The sequence below is a fragment of the Heterocephalus glaber genome, unplaced genomic scaffold (assembly GCF_053883595.1).
Source record: "Heterocephalus glaber isolate CG9 unplaced genomic scaffold, H.glaber_assembly_v1.0 deba00001610, whole genome shotgun sequence".
Lineage (NCBI taxonomy): Eukaryota > Metazoa > Chordata > Mammalia > Rodentia > Bathyergidae > Heterocephalus > Heterocephalus glaber.
In genome coordinates, this window is record NW_028258381.1 from 390,732 (window position 1) to 410,649 (window position 19,918).

General features: G+C 37.7%; 1 protein-coding gene across 4 annotated transcripts in view; it reads left to right on the forward strand.

The window, feature by feature from the left end:
- The window catches only part of Etfbkmt (electron transfer flavoprotein subunit beta lysine methyltransferase), a 50,783-nt gene that overhangs the window by 23,033 nt on the left and 7,832 nt on the right, over window positions 1–19,918 (forward strand). The window contains exons 5-6 of one of the 4 annotated variants that reach the window (XR_015445357.1): window positions 2,972–3,112; window positions 17,550–17,730. Coding sequence is in view for 1 of the 4 variants with exons in the window: in XM_087195952.1 (XP_087052078.1) it covers window positions 2,972–3,006 (35 nt within the window). In the remaining 3 variants the exon portion in view is untranslated. Of the gene's footprint in view, window positions 1–2,971; window positions 17,514–17,549; window positions 17,731–19,918 lie in introns of those variants that run through there. The other 3 variants (XR_015445359.1, XR_015445358.1, XM_087195952.1) reach the window with 3 other exon arrangements.

Genomic DNA, 19,918 nt, shown 5'->3' on the forward strand with positions numbered 1-19,918 from the left:
ATTCACTGTTTCATTTTTTTATCACACCTTGTAAAGACACCCATCCACTTGGTAAGAACTCTGTTCTTGTTGCTATTATTCATTCTCCTGGGGATCTGCTCAGAAGACTTGATTGAAGGATATGCAAGAGTGACTTTGTGCCAATTCTCATTGAAATATATGGTGGGATTGATAGTTCTCCCACCATCCCAGGAGCTATTATGTATAGTAGTTGCCCTCTTCCTATGGTGCCTTGCCCCCTCCCCTGTGTGACGTCATGCCAAGATGGTAGCTCCCACCAAAGAATAAACCCTTCTTCCCAGCATGCCCCTGTTCCCACCTAGAAAGTAACCTAATACTCGTTCACCTCCTACCACATAGTGACATCACTGGCTCCTCCATTCCCTAGTCACTACCTCACTCAACCCCACCTCAGCCCCTACAAACCCCACCCCAGTCTCTATAAAAGACTCTCCCTGCCCCAGCCATATTGCTTTTGTCTCTCCTTTGTTCAGAGACAGCCCGGCAGATCTATCCCCCTCATAAAGGCTTGCTGTGGCCTGGTCTGGTCTTGGTCTTTGGCCTTTTTACCTGACATTTCTGGTGCCGTGACTTGGATGGTAGATGGTCCATTAATGGACAATCCCCCACAGGACGGGGTTGATTGACCTTCTGGCCATCTCCAGTGGACCTATCTGCCATTGCCAGGGCCCTCCGGGGCTTTCTACTTTTGCCATTGCTGATGCTACACATCCACACTGGTCACCAATGTCTGGGTGAGTAAGGAGTTCAGCCTTCCTCTCGTTGGGTTCTCTGTCTCGTTCTCTCTCCCTCCGGGGACTTCTCAGAAATCCAAGCGCTTGGTCAGAGAAACCCCCATGGCCTCTGGGCCCAGGACCGTGCCCCTGGGAGACGTCCCATAGGCCCGCCTCCTCTCGTTCTCTCCCTTTGGGAGACTCACTCGGAGATTGTCAAAGGAGACAAGGTAGTTTCTCCCCTTTGTCTTTCTCCGCAGGGGCTGCCTCCTCCTCACCCGCTCTAATCAGGGGGCCCAACAATCCAAACCCCGCCCCTCAATGCCTCCAGGCTGCCTTCTGGCACAACTCAAACCCCTCAGATTGTTGGGAACAGACTTTAAGCCAAAAAGACTTGTTTTCTATTGCAATCAGGTTTGACCTCAGTATAAATTAGATAATGGGTTTCCATGCCCCAAAAATGGCACTTTCAATTTTAACATACTGTGTGATTTACACAACTTCGGTCAATGCAATGGCAAATGGTCAGAAATCCCCTACATACAAGCCTTTTCTACCTATGCTCTTAACCCTCCCTCTGTCAAACCTGTTCTCCTTCTCAAGTACTCCTAGCCTGAGCCTATCACTCACCACTCATACCTCCCCTACTTTATAACTCTGTTGATAGGAAAAAGTTTTAAAGTTTAATAGATTAGCTATTAAAGTAGTTGTGGAAGCAAACTAAGTAGTATATCCCTTTAAAAACTTGCCTTAGCCCATTGCTTCTGCTGTTTAAAGTGAAGGTTATATAGCTTCTTTGATTTGTAGCTCCATTATAGATAACATCCTAACTAAAGAACGAAGTGGGAACCCTTGAACAAACTTGTGAGATATGTGCCTTAACTGTCATGTGTTTAGGGCTGTAATCAGTGGCAGAAACCACCTGTGTCTAACCATTAAACAGGAATTGGAACTTTATTTACTTAACAAACACCACTAGGGATGAGATAATGACTGACAAAAGTATAAAATGTTTATAATGAGTCAGAGACAAAATATTTAAAAAGCTATAAGTAAAAGATATATTTTTGATATAAAAGGATTTTATATGTTTGACTTGTCAGCAGGACAAGACCAAAAGGCCTAGGTACGTCAAGAAGGTGTGCGGAAGTGATTTATAAAGGAAATATATATGTTTGCTTGTTGGTTTCAAGTTTGTTATAAAAGGTTTACAGGAATAGAGGTTTCATTCCTTCTGATTTTAATTCTACAAGAGATCTCTGTTAATTGACTTACAAAAAGTTTTAAATAGTCTTATTTATAATTATAAACCTAAAATTATAAAGAGATTATAATTCCATTGGGCTAAGTATATTTGAGTACACTCTGGTTTTAGAAATTGTCTTATATCTTTGTTTTTTGTCCAATCCTACAGCAGTTTTGTTTATAGATAAAGCTTATTAAGTTCAAGGCATGCTCCCCTTGGTGAACAAAGGAGTGGCCACATGGAAATATTTTCCAGTCTTTGTTCACTAGGGGGACCTCAACAGTTTTCATCTTACAACAGACTGACCCAATAGTTTTCATAGCCTTATAAAAGACTTACAGGAATAAATACTATTTAAATATATTATTATACTGTTTATATCAATTGTTATCAAAGGGATAAATTCTAAATATGTTATTATGGTGTGCTTACACTGGTCATTTTCAAAGGACTAAATATCCTGTAAAAAACAACAATAACAAGGTTTTATTTTTTTTCTAGTGTACTAAATGTATTTGTACTTTCTGACTGTACAGGTTTGCTAATATTTGTTTATGATAATAACCTCTTTTTGATTCAGGTATTTGCCTTTTCATACACTCTAGCTATTTATGATAACAGATACATATATGGGCTATTTTCTTTAGATGGTATCCTATCAAAAGATTTTTTTTTTTAAAGATAATTTAGGTAAAAACTTTTGGTGTTTTTAAAAAATGAGTACATTTAACAATGGCTATTTTATATCAAGATGGACATTTAAATGTGTAACAAAGGTAAAGTCATCATAATTGTCATGTTAAAATATTATTTGTGGCTCTTTTTCTGTTAATATTCTACAGGAATTCAACTACTAAAAAACAACCATGCCTGATAACAGTAACAGTTCTCTATATTTTAAATTCCAAAATGTTTGTTATTCAGGTAAAACTGTAATAGTTAAGTTCATTATTCTTGTTACAATGCTAACGCTATTGACCTTCTCTTCTAGGTGTTCAACAACTAAAGTTTGGAGACCAAAACTAAAAGGTAACTGGGCTATGAGGACAGCCAATATTTTGGCCCTGGCCCCTCAAGGTCAACAAAGTTCTAGGACATGAGGGAACCTTCTCTACAGGGTCCTACATCTTTGGTAAGTCACTCAACCTCCTAAACTGGGAGATTGCTGGACACCAGAGGACAATGTACTATGTGCCAAAGGAGGGTCACCAAGAAAAAGTCTCCAATGCTTTCACTGAAAGCAACTTGGTCAAGCAAGGCCATGACCCATCCTGATGGCTGACACTGACAGAAAAGCAGAGAGGCACTATGCATAGTTCCAAAGTAATGGCCTGGGGAGACTTAACTGACCTTAATAGATAACAGGAGGTTCGTATTAATTGACACAGGTCTCACTTTAACTTGGTCTTAAACACCCAGCAGAAAAAATAACCAAAAGAGGTATAAAACAATGACATAATAATAAAGCTAGACTTCAGAAAAATTAAGACATAGCCCACTCATTAAAATCTTTTGGTTCACTCATGACACAGCCATTTCAAAAAGACAAAACTTTGGGTACTAAATAGAAGCAAAAATCATTAATTAGCTACAAGTGTGTACAGATTCTCTTCAAAAAAATTGAAAGAAGTTCTTTACAGGTACCCAATCCTAGAAACCACTGGTCTCCAGATCTCTCCTTTTAGATGTTTTTCTGATTCTGTGATAACTAATTAACTATTGTGTAGTGATCAAAAACAAAACAAAACCGTAAAGTAAGAGTATTGGGAAAAAATCACCTGCTTGTCAGCCACAGTCAGGATAAGTTCTATACCAAGCAGCTACAAGATTTATTCCTTTTAAAATAATGTACATCCTTGTTCTCTGTTTATGATGCCTCTTCTCATTGTGCTCATATTTCCTGGATACCTACCCATATCTAAAAAGATCAAGCCTTTTATGTTACACTTGATTGCCTTAAGTTGTCCAGTGTCCTTGTTGAGGTTATCAGTTCTCTTTATTTTTAAATATATCTAGGAGGCTTCCAAAAACTGAGAGACATAGGAATCAAACTGTCCTGGCCTTGAATTTAAAGGAGAAGTCAGGTTCATAGTAACACTACACTCATCAGTATGTTGGCCTCCAAAAGACATTTGCTCAGTTACATACACCTTTTATATTCCAAAAAAAAAAAAAAAAGGATCATAAAGATTATATAAATTGTGTTTATCACTTTTCCACTCATTCTCTAAGAGCAAGGACATGACACAGGGGCCCTTAGATCAGGAGCTATGATCTCTTCCATAACAGTCTCTTACTTCTATAACAAGTGAGCTCCTAAACATCCAGCTGTCTCTGTAAAACCTATGTAAATAATAAATAAAAAATTACATGTCAAATGAAAAAAATTAAAACTCAATGGGCCAGATAGATATGCCCCCCAAGGTACTAATCAATGGTGGGGTACGTTTGGTTCCTGGAGCTCATGGCTCACCTGGCTATTACTACTCTTGGGACCCCTCAGTATTATCTGTCTAATTCTCTGTTTTGGACCGTGCCTGGTTTGCTGTTTTCAAAATTTCTTGCAGAAACGATTGAGGGCATTCACCAGCCAGACAGTCACAGAGTTCATAATGGCAGGGTATCAGCCAGTACAGCAAAAGGAAGAGGTCCCCACTTGCCAAAGGAAGAGGTCCCCACTTGCCACCGGCCTCATCAGATCCAGGTCTAGCCCCGATCTTTGCCCCTGGTCAGCAGGAAGCAACTCCAGAAGAAGAGACCTTTGCCCAACTATCATAAAACAAAAGCCTGGAATGATAGGTCTCCCACCACCTCAGCAGCTATTATGTATAGTAGCTGCCCTCTTCCTATGGTGCATTGCCCCCTCCCCTGTGTGACGTCATGCCAAGATGGTAGCTCCCACCAAAGAATAAACCCTTCTTCCCAGCATGCCCCTGTTCCCACCTAGAAAGTAACCTAATACTCGTTCACCTCCTACCACATAGTGACATCACTGGCTCCTCCATTCCCTAGTCACTACCTCACTCAACCCCACCACAGCCCCTACAAACCCCACCCCAGTCTCTATAAAAGACTCTCCCTGCCCCAGCCATATTGCTTTTGTCTCTCCTTTGTTCAGAGACAGCCCGGCAGATCTATCCCCCTCATAAAGGCTTGCTGTGGCCTGGTCTGGTCTTGGTATTTGGCCCTTTTGCCTGGCAGGGATCAAACAATATAGTGGATTAAAAAATATAGTGGATGTTTAAAGAAAATTATTATAGTTAAAGATAACATTGGTATTGATCCCTCTCTGAATACTGCCCTTTGGAGCTGCTCCCAGAACCCGGGAGGAGTCTTCTCTGGGCAGCCATACCACCGCCCCCAGCACAGAGGAGGTGAGCTGCTCCCAGCACCCAGGAGGAGGCTTCTGGGTCGCTGTACCCACCTCCACCTCAGCACAGAGGAGGTGAGCTGCATGGGTGCCAGTAGCACCCCTCCTACCCCCTTCAGAATGAGAAGACATGTAAACAAGCCTCAAAACCGGACTTCCAGATCACCTAAAGCAACCCCAAAGGAAAACGAGATGGAACAGGCTCATACTCAACTACCTGGACTCCCTGAACTGGCAATGAAAGATGATCTGGAAAACATGAAATCAGAAATAATTTCTCAGATAACAGCAGAGCAGCTTGTGCCCATAGTGCAAGACATGATTAATAAATCTAGAAAGGACACATTAAAAAATAGAGGAACTGAGGAACATGATGGAATCCCAACATAGGAAACAAATAGAATCCATAAAGCAGATGCAAACAGATTTCCAGGAGATAAAAAACTCCATTGAAAGCTTAAGCTGCAGAATGAGGGCAGAATTTCAGATATAGAAGATAAGATTGCAATTAGTGACCAGGAAAAGAAAAATTGCTTTAAAATTATAAGGGACCATGAGAAATCAATCCAACAGCTGCTAGATGATGCAAAAAAGGAATAACATAAGACTGATTGGAGTCAAAAAAAAAAAAAAGACTGATTGGAGTCAATGAAGAAACAGGAGAGAGTGCAGATGACATAAAAATTCTGTTCACAGAAGTGATGGCAGAAAACTTCTCAAGCAGGGGAAAAGAACTTAACATACAAAGAAGTGAGCCATATAGGATTCCAACTAGCCTTGATCAAAAAAAAATCTGCACATAGGCATATAATAGTTAAGATTCCAGAAACCCAACAGAAGAACAAAATTCTACAAGCAGTGAGAGAAAAGAAACAAATCACATACAAAGGAAAGCCCATCAGAATCACAGCAGACTTCTCAACACAAACCCTCAAGGCAAGAAGAGCTTGGCATGATGTATTTCAAGCTCTAAAGGAAAACAGCCTCCAACCCAGATTGATGTACCCTGCAAAACTATTTTTCTAAATTGATGGAGAAATAAGATATTTTCATGACAAAGAGCACCTTAGGAACTTCATGAATACCAAACCAGCACTCCAAAACATTTTAGACAATGTCCTAGGAAAACACAACAAGGATCACAACTCCAGAAAGCCCAGCAGAATGAATCTGCCGGGCATGACAAGAAATTAAATACAAAGGGGGAGAATCCAACAAAAAGAAAAAGTCATGACAATGATAAGTCAATATGTATCAGTTATAACCATCAATGTTAATGGTCTCAATTCACCAATCAAAAGAAATAAACTGACAGAATGGGTCAAGAAGCAAAATCCAACAATATGCTGCATACAAGAAACACATTTAATTGAAAAAGAAACTCATAGATTGAAAGTTAAAGGGTGGAAAACAATGCTCCATGTGACAGGAACCTGAAAAAAAGCAGGAGTAGCTATCCTTTTTGCAGATCAAGTGGATTTGAAACCAAAATCTAAAACAGGTCTGGTCCCAAGAATTTCAGATAAGGGATAGTCAACTTGTATGTACAAATCTATTGTGAACATGTGTTTTCATTCCTCTTAAGTGAAAACTTAAGAACAGAACTTTTGGTTCTTAACAGTAATACAAGAAATTTCTATACTGTTTTCCAAAATGGTTTTATTATTTTACATTCACATTAGCAGTATTAGAAAGTTCTTTTAAAACTTTTAACTTCATCTCCCTGAGTGTAAAACTCAATCTTTTTATTGTACTGATTCATATTTTCTGATTCTAGTGTTGCATACCTTTCCTTGTGCTGTACTTGCTATTTATCATCTTCTTGTGTCTACTTTTTGTGCTGCATCTACTTTTTTTTTTTTTTGGTACTGAGGATCGAACTCGGGACCTTGCGCTTGTGAGGCAGGCACCAGAACCACTGAGCTAAATCCTCAGCCCTGTGTCTACTTTTTAATTGGGCTGTCTATTAATGAGCTGTAAGTGTTCTTTATATATTCTGGTCATAAGTTATATGTATTATAAATGCAGTTGTTTAAGGACTACTTTTCATTTTCTTAACAATGTCATTTAAAGTTCTAAATTTTGATGGAATCTCATTTATCAATTTTTTCTTTTATACATCATGTTTTTTGTATCCTAGGAAATTTCTTACTACCCTAAATTCATGAACATTTTCCCTTATAATTTCTTCTTAAAGAGTTTTGAGGGGGGTTTGCTGGTTTTTTCTTTTGGAATTCTTCTTAAAGTTTTATAGTTTCAGTCTTTCATGTTTAGGTTCATAGATCCTTTCAAGTTATTTTTAAGTGTGGAAATAAAGGTTTGGAGTTAATTTTTTAGCTACGGATACCAGGTGTTTTAGTACCATTTGCTGAAAACACTATCTTTTCCTCTGCTCTTGAGTTGAGTTTATGTTCTATAAAATGTTACTGTTAAATAATCTTTCAAAACTCAGTGGACCATATATATGTGGTTCTATTTCTAGATTCTCTGTTTTATTTGAATGATCTATATGTCTTTTCTTATGCCAACACTCCCTTGATTACTGTAGCTTTAGAGGAAGTCTTAAAATTAGGTAATAAATGTCTTCCAACACAGTTTTTTTTTCTTTTTTTTTCTTTTTCTTGTTACTTTTCTAGGTCCTTTGTACTCCTACATAACTTTTAAATTTCAATACCCAATTCTTCATTTATAGCAAGTATATATAGACCTGAATTTTTATATATACCTTGTGTTTTCTAATCTTGCTAAATTCAAATACAAGTTCTCAGGGCTCCTAGAGATTTCTTAGTATTTTCTCTGTAGATTATCATTTCATCTACATATAAAGATTTTACTTCTACCTTGCCAATCCTATGCTAATTGCTTCATTTTATTGCCAGACTATTTTGGTTTGGGCCTATGTTTCAAAGTTTAATGGGCAGATGAAGACTAGGCATATCTGCCCTTGTTCCTCACCTTAGGGAGAAAGCATTATATCTTTTCCATTCATATAAGGCATTTTTGCTAGAAGTATGCAGTACATGTCTTATCTGTTGAGAAGGTTCTGTTCTACTTCTAGTTTCCTGATAACTTTAACCATGAACAGCCATAGAATTTAGTCCAGTACATTTTCTGCAACTACTGACAGGATCATATGGCTTTTTACTTTCCTCTGTTACAATAATGACTTATGGGGGTGGATCTTCCAATGCTGAACCAACACTGCCATCCCTCTAATAAAACCACTTTCTACCTCCTGCCAGATCTGACTTCTAATAGTTTGTTTTGTCAAACAAAATTTTATCTATGTTCATACTTTTTTCTTCTATTATCTTTATCCAGTTTTAGTATTAGCACAAGGTTGATTTCTTTTTTTTTTTTTGTATATCCTTTTATTGGTACGCTTTAGGTGTACAATATAATGACATTCATCATTGGAGATATGCACCATTACATACTCTCTTGGTTCTTATTTTTTTCCCCTTCCCCTGCCCTCCCTATTTACAAAGACTTTGTTTCCATTTTTTCATTTTCTCATATTAATTCCATTCCTTTCTTTCCTTTCCCCTACCCCTCCCACTTCTCCCTCCCCTTTGTCCCTTTTCTTCCTATTTCACATTATCTATTATACCTTTTAGTCCTTATTTACACTTTCAGCTTCTCAAATTAGAGAAATTATTCACTATTTACACATGTGTGTCCTGTTTATTTCACTTAAGAGTATCACCTCAATGTGCATCCATTTAGCAATAAATGTCTCTAATTTCTCATTTTTCATGCCTGAGTAGTCCATTTTATTAAAAAACCACATTTTCTTTATCCAGTCTCCAGTTGATGAGCATTTGGGCAGTTTCCAAGTTTTAGCTATTACAAACTGTACTGCTATTGAAGATGGCTGCACATATATGAGTGTGGTATGATTCTTTTAATTCTTTGGGGAAGATACCAAGCAGGGGAATAGCTGGGTCAAATGGGACTTCCAGTCCTAGTTCTTTGATTTCCTCAGTGGTTGCACCAATCTACACTTCCACCAGGAGTGAACAGTGTTCCTCTTTCCCCACAGCCCATCCAACATTCATTGTTGATTGATTTCATGATAGCAGTCATTCTTTCTGGAGTGAGGTGGAATCTCAGCATTGTTTTCATTTGCATCTCTCGAGTGACCAGTGATGTTGGACATTTTTTCATATGTCTATTTGCCATGTATATTTCTTTGTGTGAGAAATGTCTGTTCATTTTAGATGCCCATTTTTGGATTGGGTCTTTAAACTTGGGAGGTCTGATGTTTTTAAGTTCTTTATACATTCGAGATAGTAGACCTTTGTCTGAGGGACCCTTGGTGAAAATTTTTCCTACGTTGTGGGTTGTCTCTTCACACTGCTGGTGGTTTCTCTTGCTGTGCAGAAGCTTTTTAGTAAAAAGAGATCCCACTTGTTGATTGTTTGTGCTAGTTCATGGGCAACTGAGGTTTTGTTCATAAAGTCTTTTCCTACCCAATGTCTTGAAGAGTTCTGCCTAACCTCTGTTCCAGCTGGTTCAGCGTTTCTGGTTTTATATTTAGATCTTTAATCCATTTTGATTTTAGTTTAGTGCATGGTGAGAGATATAGGTCTAGTTTTAGTCTTTGGCAAGTTGAAACCCATTTTTTCCAGCACCATCTATTAACAAGGCTATCTTTCCTCCAGTGAGGGTGTTTGGCTCCTTTGTCAAAGATGAGGTGGCTGAGTGTGTCTGGAGTTGTTTCTGCATCTTCTAATCTGTTCCATTGGTCTTCAGGTCTGTTTCTTTGCCAGTACCATGCTGGTTTTTTATCACAGAGGCCTTGTAGTATAGTTTCAAGTTGGGGGTTGTAATACCCCCTGCCATGTCTCTGTTACCTAGAATTGCTTTGGCTATTCTGGGTCTCTTCTTGTTCCAAATGAATTTTTGGATTGTTTTCTCAAGGTCTATGAAGTATGCAGCTGTGATTTCAGTTGGGATTGCATTGAATCTAAATAGCAATTTTGGAAGTGTAGTCATTTTCACTATGTTGAGCCTTCCTACCCAGGAGCAAGGGATGTCTTTCCATTTTCTGATGTCCCCTTCAATATCTTTTTTCAAAGTACTATAATTTTCAGAGAAGAGGTCTTTTATTTCTTTTGCTAGGTTGATTCCTAGGTATTTCAGTTTTTTGGATGCTATTGTGAAAGGAATTGTTTGCCCTATTTCTGTCTCAGTGACTCTGTTCTTCATGTAGAGGAAAGCTATTGATTTTCGTATGTTGACCTTGTATCCAGCTCCTTTACTGAATTTGGTTATTAAGTCTAGAAGACTTTTGGTGGAGTTCTTGGGGTCTTCTATGTAGAGTATCATGTCATCTGCAAATAATGACAATTTGCCTTCTTCATTTCCTATCTTTATTCCTTTTATTTCTTTCTCTTGTCTAATTGCTGTGGCTAATGTTTCCAAAACTATATTGAACAAGAGTGGTGATAGTGGACAACCTTGTCTTGTTCCTGATTTTATTGTGAAGGATTTCAGTTTTTGACCATTCAGTATGATATTGGCTGTTGGTCTTTCATATGGCTTTTATCAGATTGAGTTAGAGACCATCTATTCCAATTTTTTGTAGAGTTTTTATCATAAGTGCATGTTGGATTTTGTCAAATGCTTTTGCTGCATCTGTTGAGATGATCATATGGTTTTTGTCAGTGGCTCATTGATATAGTGTATTACATTGATTGATTTGTGTATGTTGAACCATCCCTGCATCCCTGGGATGAATCCCACTTGGTCAGGGTGTATGATCTTCTTAATGATCTTCTGCATTCTGTTTGTCAGTATCTTATTGAGGATTTTTGCTTCTATGTTCATTAGTGAGATTGGCCTATAGTTCTCTTTTTTGGTTGGGTCTTTCTCTGCTTTGGGGATCAAGGTGATGTTTGCTTCCAGGAATGATTTTGGGAATATTGCTTCCCTTTCAATTTCATTGAAGAGTTTAAACAGTAATGGCAGTAATTCCTCTCTAGATGTCTTGCAGAATTCAGTAGTGAAGACATCAAGACCCAGGCTTTCCTTGGTTGGTAAGTTTTTAATTACATTTTCAATTTCATTGATTGATATTGGGTTGTTTAGAATTTTTAGGTCTTCTTCATTCAACTTTGGTAATTCATACGTGTCTAGGAATCTGTCCATTTCTTCTGTGTTTTCCATCTTGTTGGCATATAGGTTCTGGAAGTAGGTATTGGTTATTCTCTGGATTTCTGCTGGGTCTGTTGTCATTTCACCCTTTTCATTCCTAATTGCATGGATTTGGGACTTTTCTTTTTCTGATAAGGTTGGCTAAGGGTTTGTCAATTTTGTTGATTTTTTTTTTGAAGAACCAACTCTTGGCTTCATTGATTTTTTGTATTGTTCTCTTAGTCTCCATTGCGTTTGTTTCTGCCCTGATCATTATAATTTCCTCCCTTGTATGAGCTTTGGGTTTGTCCTGATCTTCTTTTTTGAGAAGCTTGAGGTTCAGCATCAGGTTATTTAATTGGGCTCGCTCTGTTTTCCTAATATGTGTATTCACTACTATTAATTCCCCCCATAAGACTGCTTTCATTGTGTCCCATAGATTCCGATATGTTGTATTGTCATTGTCATTTATTTGAAGGAACTGTCTGATCTCTTCTTTACTTTCCTCTGTGACCCATTGGTTATTCAGAAGTGTGTTGTTCAATTTCCATGTTTTTATGGAGTTTTTGCAGTTTCTTTTGCTGTTGATCTCCAATTTTATCGCACTATGGTCTGATAATATACAGGGGATAACTTCAATTCCTTTGCACTTACCTAAATATGTTCTATGAATGAGTATGTGGTCTATTTTGGAGAATGACCCATGTGCAGCTGAAAATAATATGTACTCAGATTTTGTGGGGTGAAACACTCTGTAAACATCTGTTAGGTTCATATCTTCAATAGTTTGATTGAGTTCTCATATTTCATTGCTTGTTTTTTGTCTAGTTGATCTATCTATTTGTGACAATGGGGTATTGAAGTCCCCCACTACTATTGTATTAATGCTTATATGGTTTTTCATATCCATTAGTATTTGTTCTATATAGTTGGGTACACTAGTGTTTGGTGCATAGATATTTATGGTTGTCATCTCTTCCTCTTGGATTGCTCCCTTTACAAGGATATAGTGTCCTTCTTTGTCTCTCTTAATCAGTGTGGGTTTGAAATCCACTTGGTCTGCAAAGAGGATAGCTACTCCTGCTTTTTGGGGGGATCCTGTCACATGGAGTATTGTATTCCACCCTTTAACTTTCAGTCTATGAGTTTCTTTTTCAATTAAGTGTGTTTCTTGTATGCAACATATTGTTGGATCTTGCTTCTTGACCCATGCTGGCAGTTGATTTCTTTTGATTGGTGAGTTGAGACCATTAACATTGATGGTTATAACTGATACATATTGACTTATCATTGTCATGACTTTTTCTTTTTGTTTGATCCTCCCCCTTTGCTTGTAATTTCTTGTTGTGCCTGGTGGATTCATTCTGCTGGGCTTCCTGGTGTTGTGATACTCATTGTCTTTTCCTAGGATTTTGTCTAAAATGTTTTGGAGTGCTGGTTTGGTATTCATGAAGTTCCTAAGGTGCTCTTTGTCATGAAAGTATCTTATTTCACCATCAATTTTGAAAGATAGTTTTGCAGGGTATATCAATCTGGGTTGGAGGTTATTTTCCTTTAGGGCTTGAAACACATCACTCCAAGCTCTTCTTGCCCTGAGGGTTTGCACTAAGAAATCTGCTGTGGTTCTGATGGGCTTCCTTTGTATGTGATTTGTTTCTTTTCTCTAATTACTTGTAGAATTTTGTTCTTCTGTTGGGTTTCTGGAATCTTAACAATTATATGCCTATGTGTAGATTTTTTTTGATCAAGACTAGTTGGAGTCCTGTATGCCTCACTTATCTGTATGTCAAATTCTTTTCCCCTGCTTGGGAAGTTTTCTGCCATCACTTCTGTGAACAGATTTTTTATGTCATCTGCACTCTCTCCTGTTTCTTCATTGACTCCAATCAGTCTTATGTTATTTTTCTTTGCATCGTCTGGCAGCTGGTGGATTGATTTCTCGTGGTCCCTTAAAATTTTAAAGAATTTTTTCCTTTTCTGGTGACTAATTGCAATCTTATCTTCTATATTGAAATTCTGTCTTCACATTGGCTTATTCTGCTGCATAGACTTTCAATGGAGTTTTTAATCTCCTGGAAATCTGTTTGCATCTGTTTTATGGATTCAGTTTGTTTCCTGTGTTATCATTCCATCATGTTCCTCAGCTCCTCTATTTTTTTATCTGTATCCTCTCTAGATTTATTAATCATGTCTTGGACTATGGGCACAATCTTTGCTGTTATGTGAGAAATTATTTCTGATTTCATTTTTTCCAGTTCCTCTTTTGTTGCTAGTTCAGGGAGTCCATGTGGTTGAGTTTCAGAGTGTTCCATCTTGTTTCCCTTTGGGATTGCTGTAGTTGATCTGGAAGTCTGGTTCTGTGGCTTGTTTACCTGTTTTCTCATTTTGACGTGCACGGTGGGGGGAATGTGGGTGTGTTTTCCTGGCGCACAGGCAGCTCACCTCTTCTGGGCTCGGAGCCATGACATGCCTACCCGGAAGCTTCCTCTACTCTGGGAGCCACAGCACACCTACCCGGAAGCCTCCTGCTGCCTTTGCTTTCTTAAAATGAGGGGGGAAGTGTTCCTTCTTTTTTCTGCTTTAAATGTTTGATATAATTTATCAGTTAAAATGTATATGAGCCTGCTGTTGTCATATAGATAGGTTTTCAAGCTAGGAATATACTTTCTTTAATAGGTACTATTCAAATTTTACATTTCCTCCAGAATCGGTTTCATTAATTTGTCTTCCAAGGTACTTCTTAGAAGTTGTCAAATTTATTTCAAAAACGATTTTTGTAACATGCTTTCTATATCCTTTTAAATTCTGTACAATCTGTGGTAATGTCCTCTAAATTTTGATATTGTAATTTTTAAAATGTATAATCAATATTGTGTGATAGGAAGAAAAGGTCTAGAGGAGTCGGGGAAGTGGGAGGGGTATGCAAAAAGAAAGAAGGGAAAAGAAAAAATATGAGAAAAGAAAAAAATTGATACAAAGTCTTTGCAAATAAGGAAGGGTGGAGGGGGTGAAGGGAGGGCAGGGGAAGGGGAAAAAAATAACCAAGATATATCATGTAAAGGTGCAAGATCCCAATGATGAATGTAACTGTATTTTATACCTAGAATGTACCAATAAACTTAATGAAAAAAAAAGAATACTGCCTTTCACTTCATACACCAATACCATCATTCTTTCCATTTTCTGAAGGAGTTCTAGAAGTCTTATTTCACGTCTTTAGTTGTGTCATCATTGCCACCTCAATATCCTGAATAGGTTAAAAAAAAATGTACCTTTCATGGTCATTTAGACTTTGAGGAAGAGCCAAAAGTTGCACATTGTCAGATCTGGTAAGGTGAATGAGGATACGCTGTAATGTTTTTATGACCCTACCTTTCTGTTGGATGGCACTTGGTCACAACATTCACCATATTTTTTGTCACACCTCATAAAGATACCCATGAACAAGGACTTCCAAGACTGCTTCAGAAAGTGGTAAGAATGATGGAATGAGCATGTTCAAAGTGATGGGGAGTGATTTGAGGCAGATTAATGGCAATATGTATTTTACTATAATGAATTTTTAAAAATTTAAATGCTGACTATATTTTTTGTTCACACCTCATATTTCCTATACTGAAGCATTACTCTCTGAAATTCATTTGCAAATTGTACTAAAATTTCTTCTAAATATTAACTTCTTTGAGGAAGATTCCACTCACCCTCCTTGGTCTGACTCACCCTATTACAGTTATCAACTCATCTCCCAGGACCAGTATCATCTCATTCACCTACAGGGTTCCCCAAAATTGCCCATTCTTCAACTTTTGCTACTAGACTGCATTACCTTCAGAGTTCACATGGATAAGCATGAGACTTTATTCTCACATGCTTTCCTTTCCTCAGTTTCTATCTCCTTATTCTCTTCCTTCCTTCCACAAATTTATAGACTACCAAAAAGAGAGAGGAGGATGGAATCATTGGACTCAAGTGGCTCCTTAAAAGATGAAGCCTTGGAAACATAAGACTATGTTAATGTGTTAGCTCTGCTAGTCTAATATCTTAGTTCTTGTGGACAATCTAAAATAGTTTGAAAGATGGATAAGTTAACTAAACATGATTGTGATAAGTGCTCAGAAATATTTATAAAAGCATCTGAGTCATCAGTCAAATATAAATTCAAGTACTCATGGTTTCTTATAGTCTATACAAAGACAATTCATTTGGGTCTATTTAATGTGTTTTCATAAATTATTGATATATGAAGCACCCTAGTTAGCAAGACAGACTCCATATTGCTGATTGACCCACCTGCCTGCCCTTTAGATGAACTCAGAGGGAGGAAGCTTAGAAACCTCCTCCCCTTAGAAAGTCTCTTTAGAAACATTAATCAATTATTGTTTTACAAATGTTCTAACAGGCAGGACGTCTGCTTCTGTACCTTTTGCTTGCTTTGCTAGTTCTACCCCATAGGGGGGCCTAGAAACTGTTCGCCTCAAAGGTGTATAAAACATGTTTGTCTTCCCCCAGACAGGGCTCGAGTCCAATGCTCAGCTCAGGTCTCAGCCTGTAATAAACTCCTGTGTGGATTTAATATCGGTCTCTGGTTGGTTCTTTCTAACTGGGTGCAACAATATATATAAATAATTATGTATACATGCACAGTTTAAAATTGCTTTCTTCCTGATTTTCAGTAAATGTAAAATCATTAAAAGTTTAAATTTCTACTGCTGTGCAAGCACAAGGACCAGAGTTCGATCCCTGGTACCAAAAAAAAAAGAAAGTTTAAATTTCTAATGTATACCTCCATATTCAAAGATTAAAAGAAGTGGGGATTTTTCTTTGGGAAATCCCTTGGGGCCAAGAGTCCACCAGATGAAACTCCCTCTGTGGCTGAAAACAGCTGTCTAAACCAGTTTGCTTTAGTTTTCTCCAAGATTCTGACTTCCCTGCTTTTCCATGGGGTCCTATGATATTGCTTATTCTTTTTTGTTTTGTTTTGTTTTGTTTTTAACCAGGGATCGCACTCAGGACCTTGTGCTTGTTCTTAATCCCTTACTTTTTTGCCCATTATTTTCATTTTTTTAAAATGCTGTTGAACGATAAAGGATTTGGTATGTAAAGTAAAATGTTTTTTGCCAAATGACAGATTTCTCAAAGTTGTAAAATGTCTGAACAGGTCATAATGGACAAATGGTAAAAAAAAATTTTGTTTCATTGTTTTTTTGAGGGTAGGGTCTTGCTAAATAGTTAAAGCTAGCACTAAATTCACTCTGTAACTCTGGCTAGCTGCAAACTCATGGCATTGCAACTGCTTCAGCCTCCCAGGTGCTGGGATGACAGGCCAGTGTCATCATGTCCAGCAAAAATTCTTGTATTTGTGATTAAATTTGCCATAATTAAAAAGAGTTATTTGGCCAGGTGTAGTGATGCACACCTGCAATCCCAGCATTCATGAGGCTGAGGTAGGAGGACTATTTATTCTAGGCCAGCCTGAGCTACCAAGTGAGTCCCTGTCTCAAAAAAAAAAAAAAAGAGTTACTCAAGGATTTTCTAAAACAAAAATGTAAAACATAGATGTCAAACAAAAACCTAATTGCCTATGTCAAACATAATGAGGTTTTCTTAAAACATTAATCTGCTCTTAAAACATTTACAAAACTGAAAAGAACAAGGATTTTATATTTTATCAAGATAATTTCCTGTGTTTTCTTGTGTTTCACTGATTTTGATTACTTAAACAATTGAGGCTTAACAAAATCAAGGTTAAGTATCAGTTTGTTTTAAATCTTTTAAAGGATCACTTTATAATTTTGATTAAAAGAACAATTATTGTTAGGTCACTAATATATTTAATACCATATATATTTAGGACAAGAGATGTTTATATATCTGAAGGCTAAATATGCTGAGACTAAGATTTATTTAAATATTCAATAATTTATGGATTTAAAATCACATAATTTTAATATAAGCAAGATAACTAATAAGTTCTCACTTTAATGTAATATTGCATTGCATCTAGACCTTAAACATATAATTTGGTTCAATTTAACTTTTGGGTTTCTTCCATTTTTTTCAGTACCATGTTTTTCAAAATCCACCATTTCTGCATTCCTACTATTTAAAACCTGCTTGGCATCTATCCTGTGTAGGCCTGCTAGAAGATTCTAAAGTTCCCCTCAAAAGTAGAAGCTACATTAATACAGTGTAAAGGATTTCTATTTGGCTGTGAAGGTACTTATTGCTGACTGCTTTGAATGGTAAATGCATTTATGTTTCCCATGTGTAGAACTCTTCTAAAATACAAATTTAGGTAAACACCTTACTGTCGGAGAACAGCTTGAAACTGCACTGATTCAGGCTATAAAATATTATTGAACTGGCTTATGAATTAGCTACTGATTAAATTGTGAATCTGTCCTAGGACCACATGACTTGCTCATTGAGCCCTCAACTGGCATGTGGAAACTGAACTCCCTATCCAATGGCCACAGTTGAGGGCTCAATGGTCAGTGACACTGTGGCACCTTTGATAGCAAGGTAACACTGCAGCTGAGGACTTTATGACTCTTATGCAGCCGTTCTCCCAGAAAAAGCATTAGATGAAGAAAACAAATTGGTTACTCATTAATCATGATCTGTTGTTCACAGGAATGCCTTGCTCCTTTTACAAGCTTAGCTCACATCAGCACCTTAGCCCAGCTGTTCCCTGCATCTACCTTTACACCTCCTGCAATGTTGTGTTATCAATAAATAGTGGCAAGTCCAGAGCCTTGGGGTCTTAGCCTGATAAGAGTTCTGACCATCCCAGAATGCTGATTATGCAGTCAAACCTTTGTCTTTTTTGTCTTCTATCCCTCAGTGTGCCCTCAATCAGGTGGTTGGGGGGTTGCACAGCCCCCCGATACCTTACCATTCTGGTCCTTCCCAAACTAAAATTGTTAGAGATGATAGACTTTGGGAGCCTGTGATATTCTTCATACTAAAATAAAGATTTAAATATGTTTTGGGGGAGATGGTAAAGAGAGCATATTTATCTTGATGTAATAATCTCAGTCATAATTGTTATCCTAGAATTTGTATACAATTAAAGTAACTAGATTTTCTTATCATTTGCTAAACTTTCCTCAATTCTAACCATAGCTATTCTGTCTTTTTCACCCACAATTTTTTTTGGGGTGGGGGGGATACCTAGGATCAAACTCAGGACCTTGTACTTGCAAGGCAGGCATGGCACCGGTGAGCTAAATCCCTAGCCCCATCACCCACACTTTTGATTTTTCTTTAAAGCATGTGTACCCACATTCATAAAAAGGACTTAACAAATACTCTTGGATACAGTTTCTGAAAAAACTAAATTAATCGTTATGTTTTGTTCAGGATTTTTCAAGTTTGATCTGGCTGTGACCTGTTCAATGAATATGTTGCTTAATTCCAAGATACAGTTTTAGCAGATACAAAAACTCACAGCCCTCAGCAAAACATGTAGCTCTTATAAAACTACAGAGTACATCACATCTTTCTGGTGCCAAGTTACCTGATAACATCCATACATCTGCCTTGACCGCTGCATGGACCTTGACTGCAAATATTTGTTCTGACCCCTGTATATGACAGATGTGCCAGACCTCTTCCCAACTGCCTATAAAACTCCCTGCATTTTCTTTGTTCACCACTGATGGCTTTGTCACTCTCAGCCTGCACCTAAGTAAATACAGTCTGTGCCTCATTACCTTCCACTTGCCTGCTCAAGCGGTCTCATTCCTCCACCATTTGTCACAGAATTATTACACTAACTTGACTGTTTTGTTACTTTTCTTTCATATTCTCTTGTAAAATTTAATAACCATGACCTGTTAATATTCTGTAAAAACAACTAAGTTTTGTTTTAGTAAACAACTAAGCAGTATTCTGAGAAGATATCCATCACCTAAAAGATACATAGGATCTGACACTGACTCCCAGCAATAATACTAACCCCCATTCAATAAAAAGAATAGCTGTCCTTGAATCTCACTTTGTATTTCAGTGTACCCCCAACAGCTGGAAAAATTACAGTAGTTAGGGTTATAACCTAGTGCTTCTACTTTAGGAACGGTGGAACTGAGCTTCTGGGTTTGCAACAACTGAGATTTGGAGACCAAAGTTAAGGTAGATAAAAGGGCTAAGAAGACAGCTAATAGTTTGGCCCTAGCCCTCCAAGGACAACCAGGACCTAAGAACAAGGGACACCTCTAGAAGACCCCATGTTTCTATCAGTGACCTGACCTCCTGATCAGGGGGATGGTAAAGACCCCAAAGGATAGGAGCTGAAAATGTGCGTTCTACAAAGTGGAAGGTTATCAGAAAGGGGAATGTCCCTATGCTTCCCAAGGGAAGCCATATGGTCAACAAGACTCTGACGTATCCTGGCAGATAATACAACTGAGAAAGAAGAAACTAAAGGAG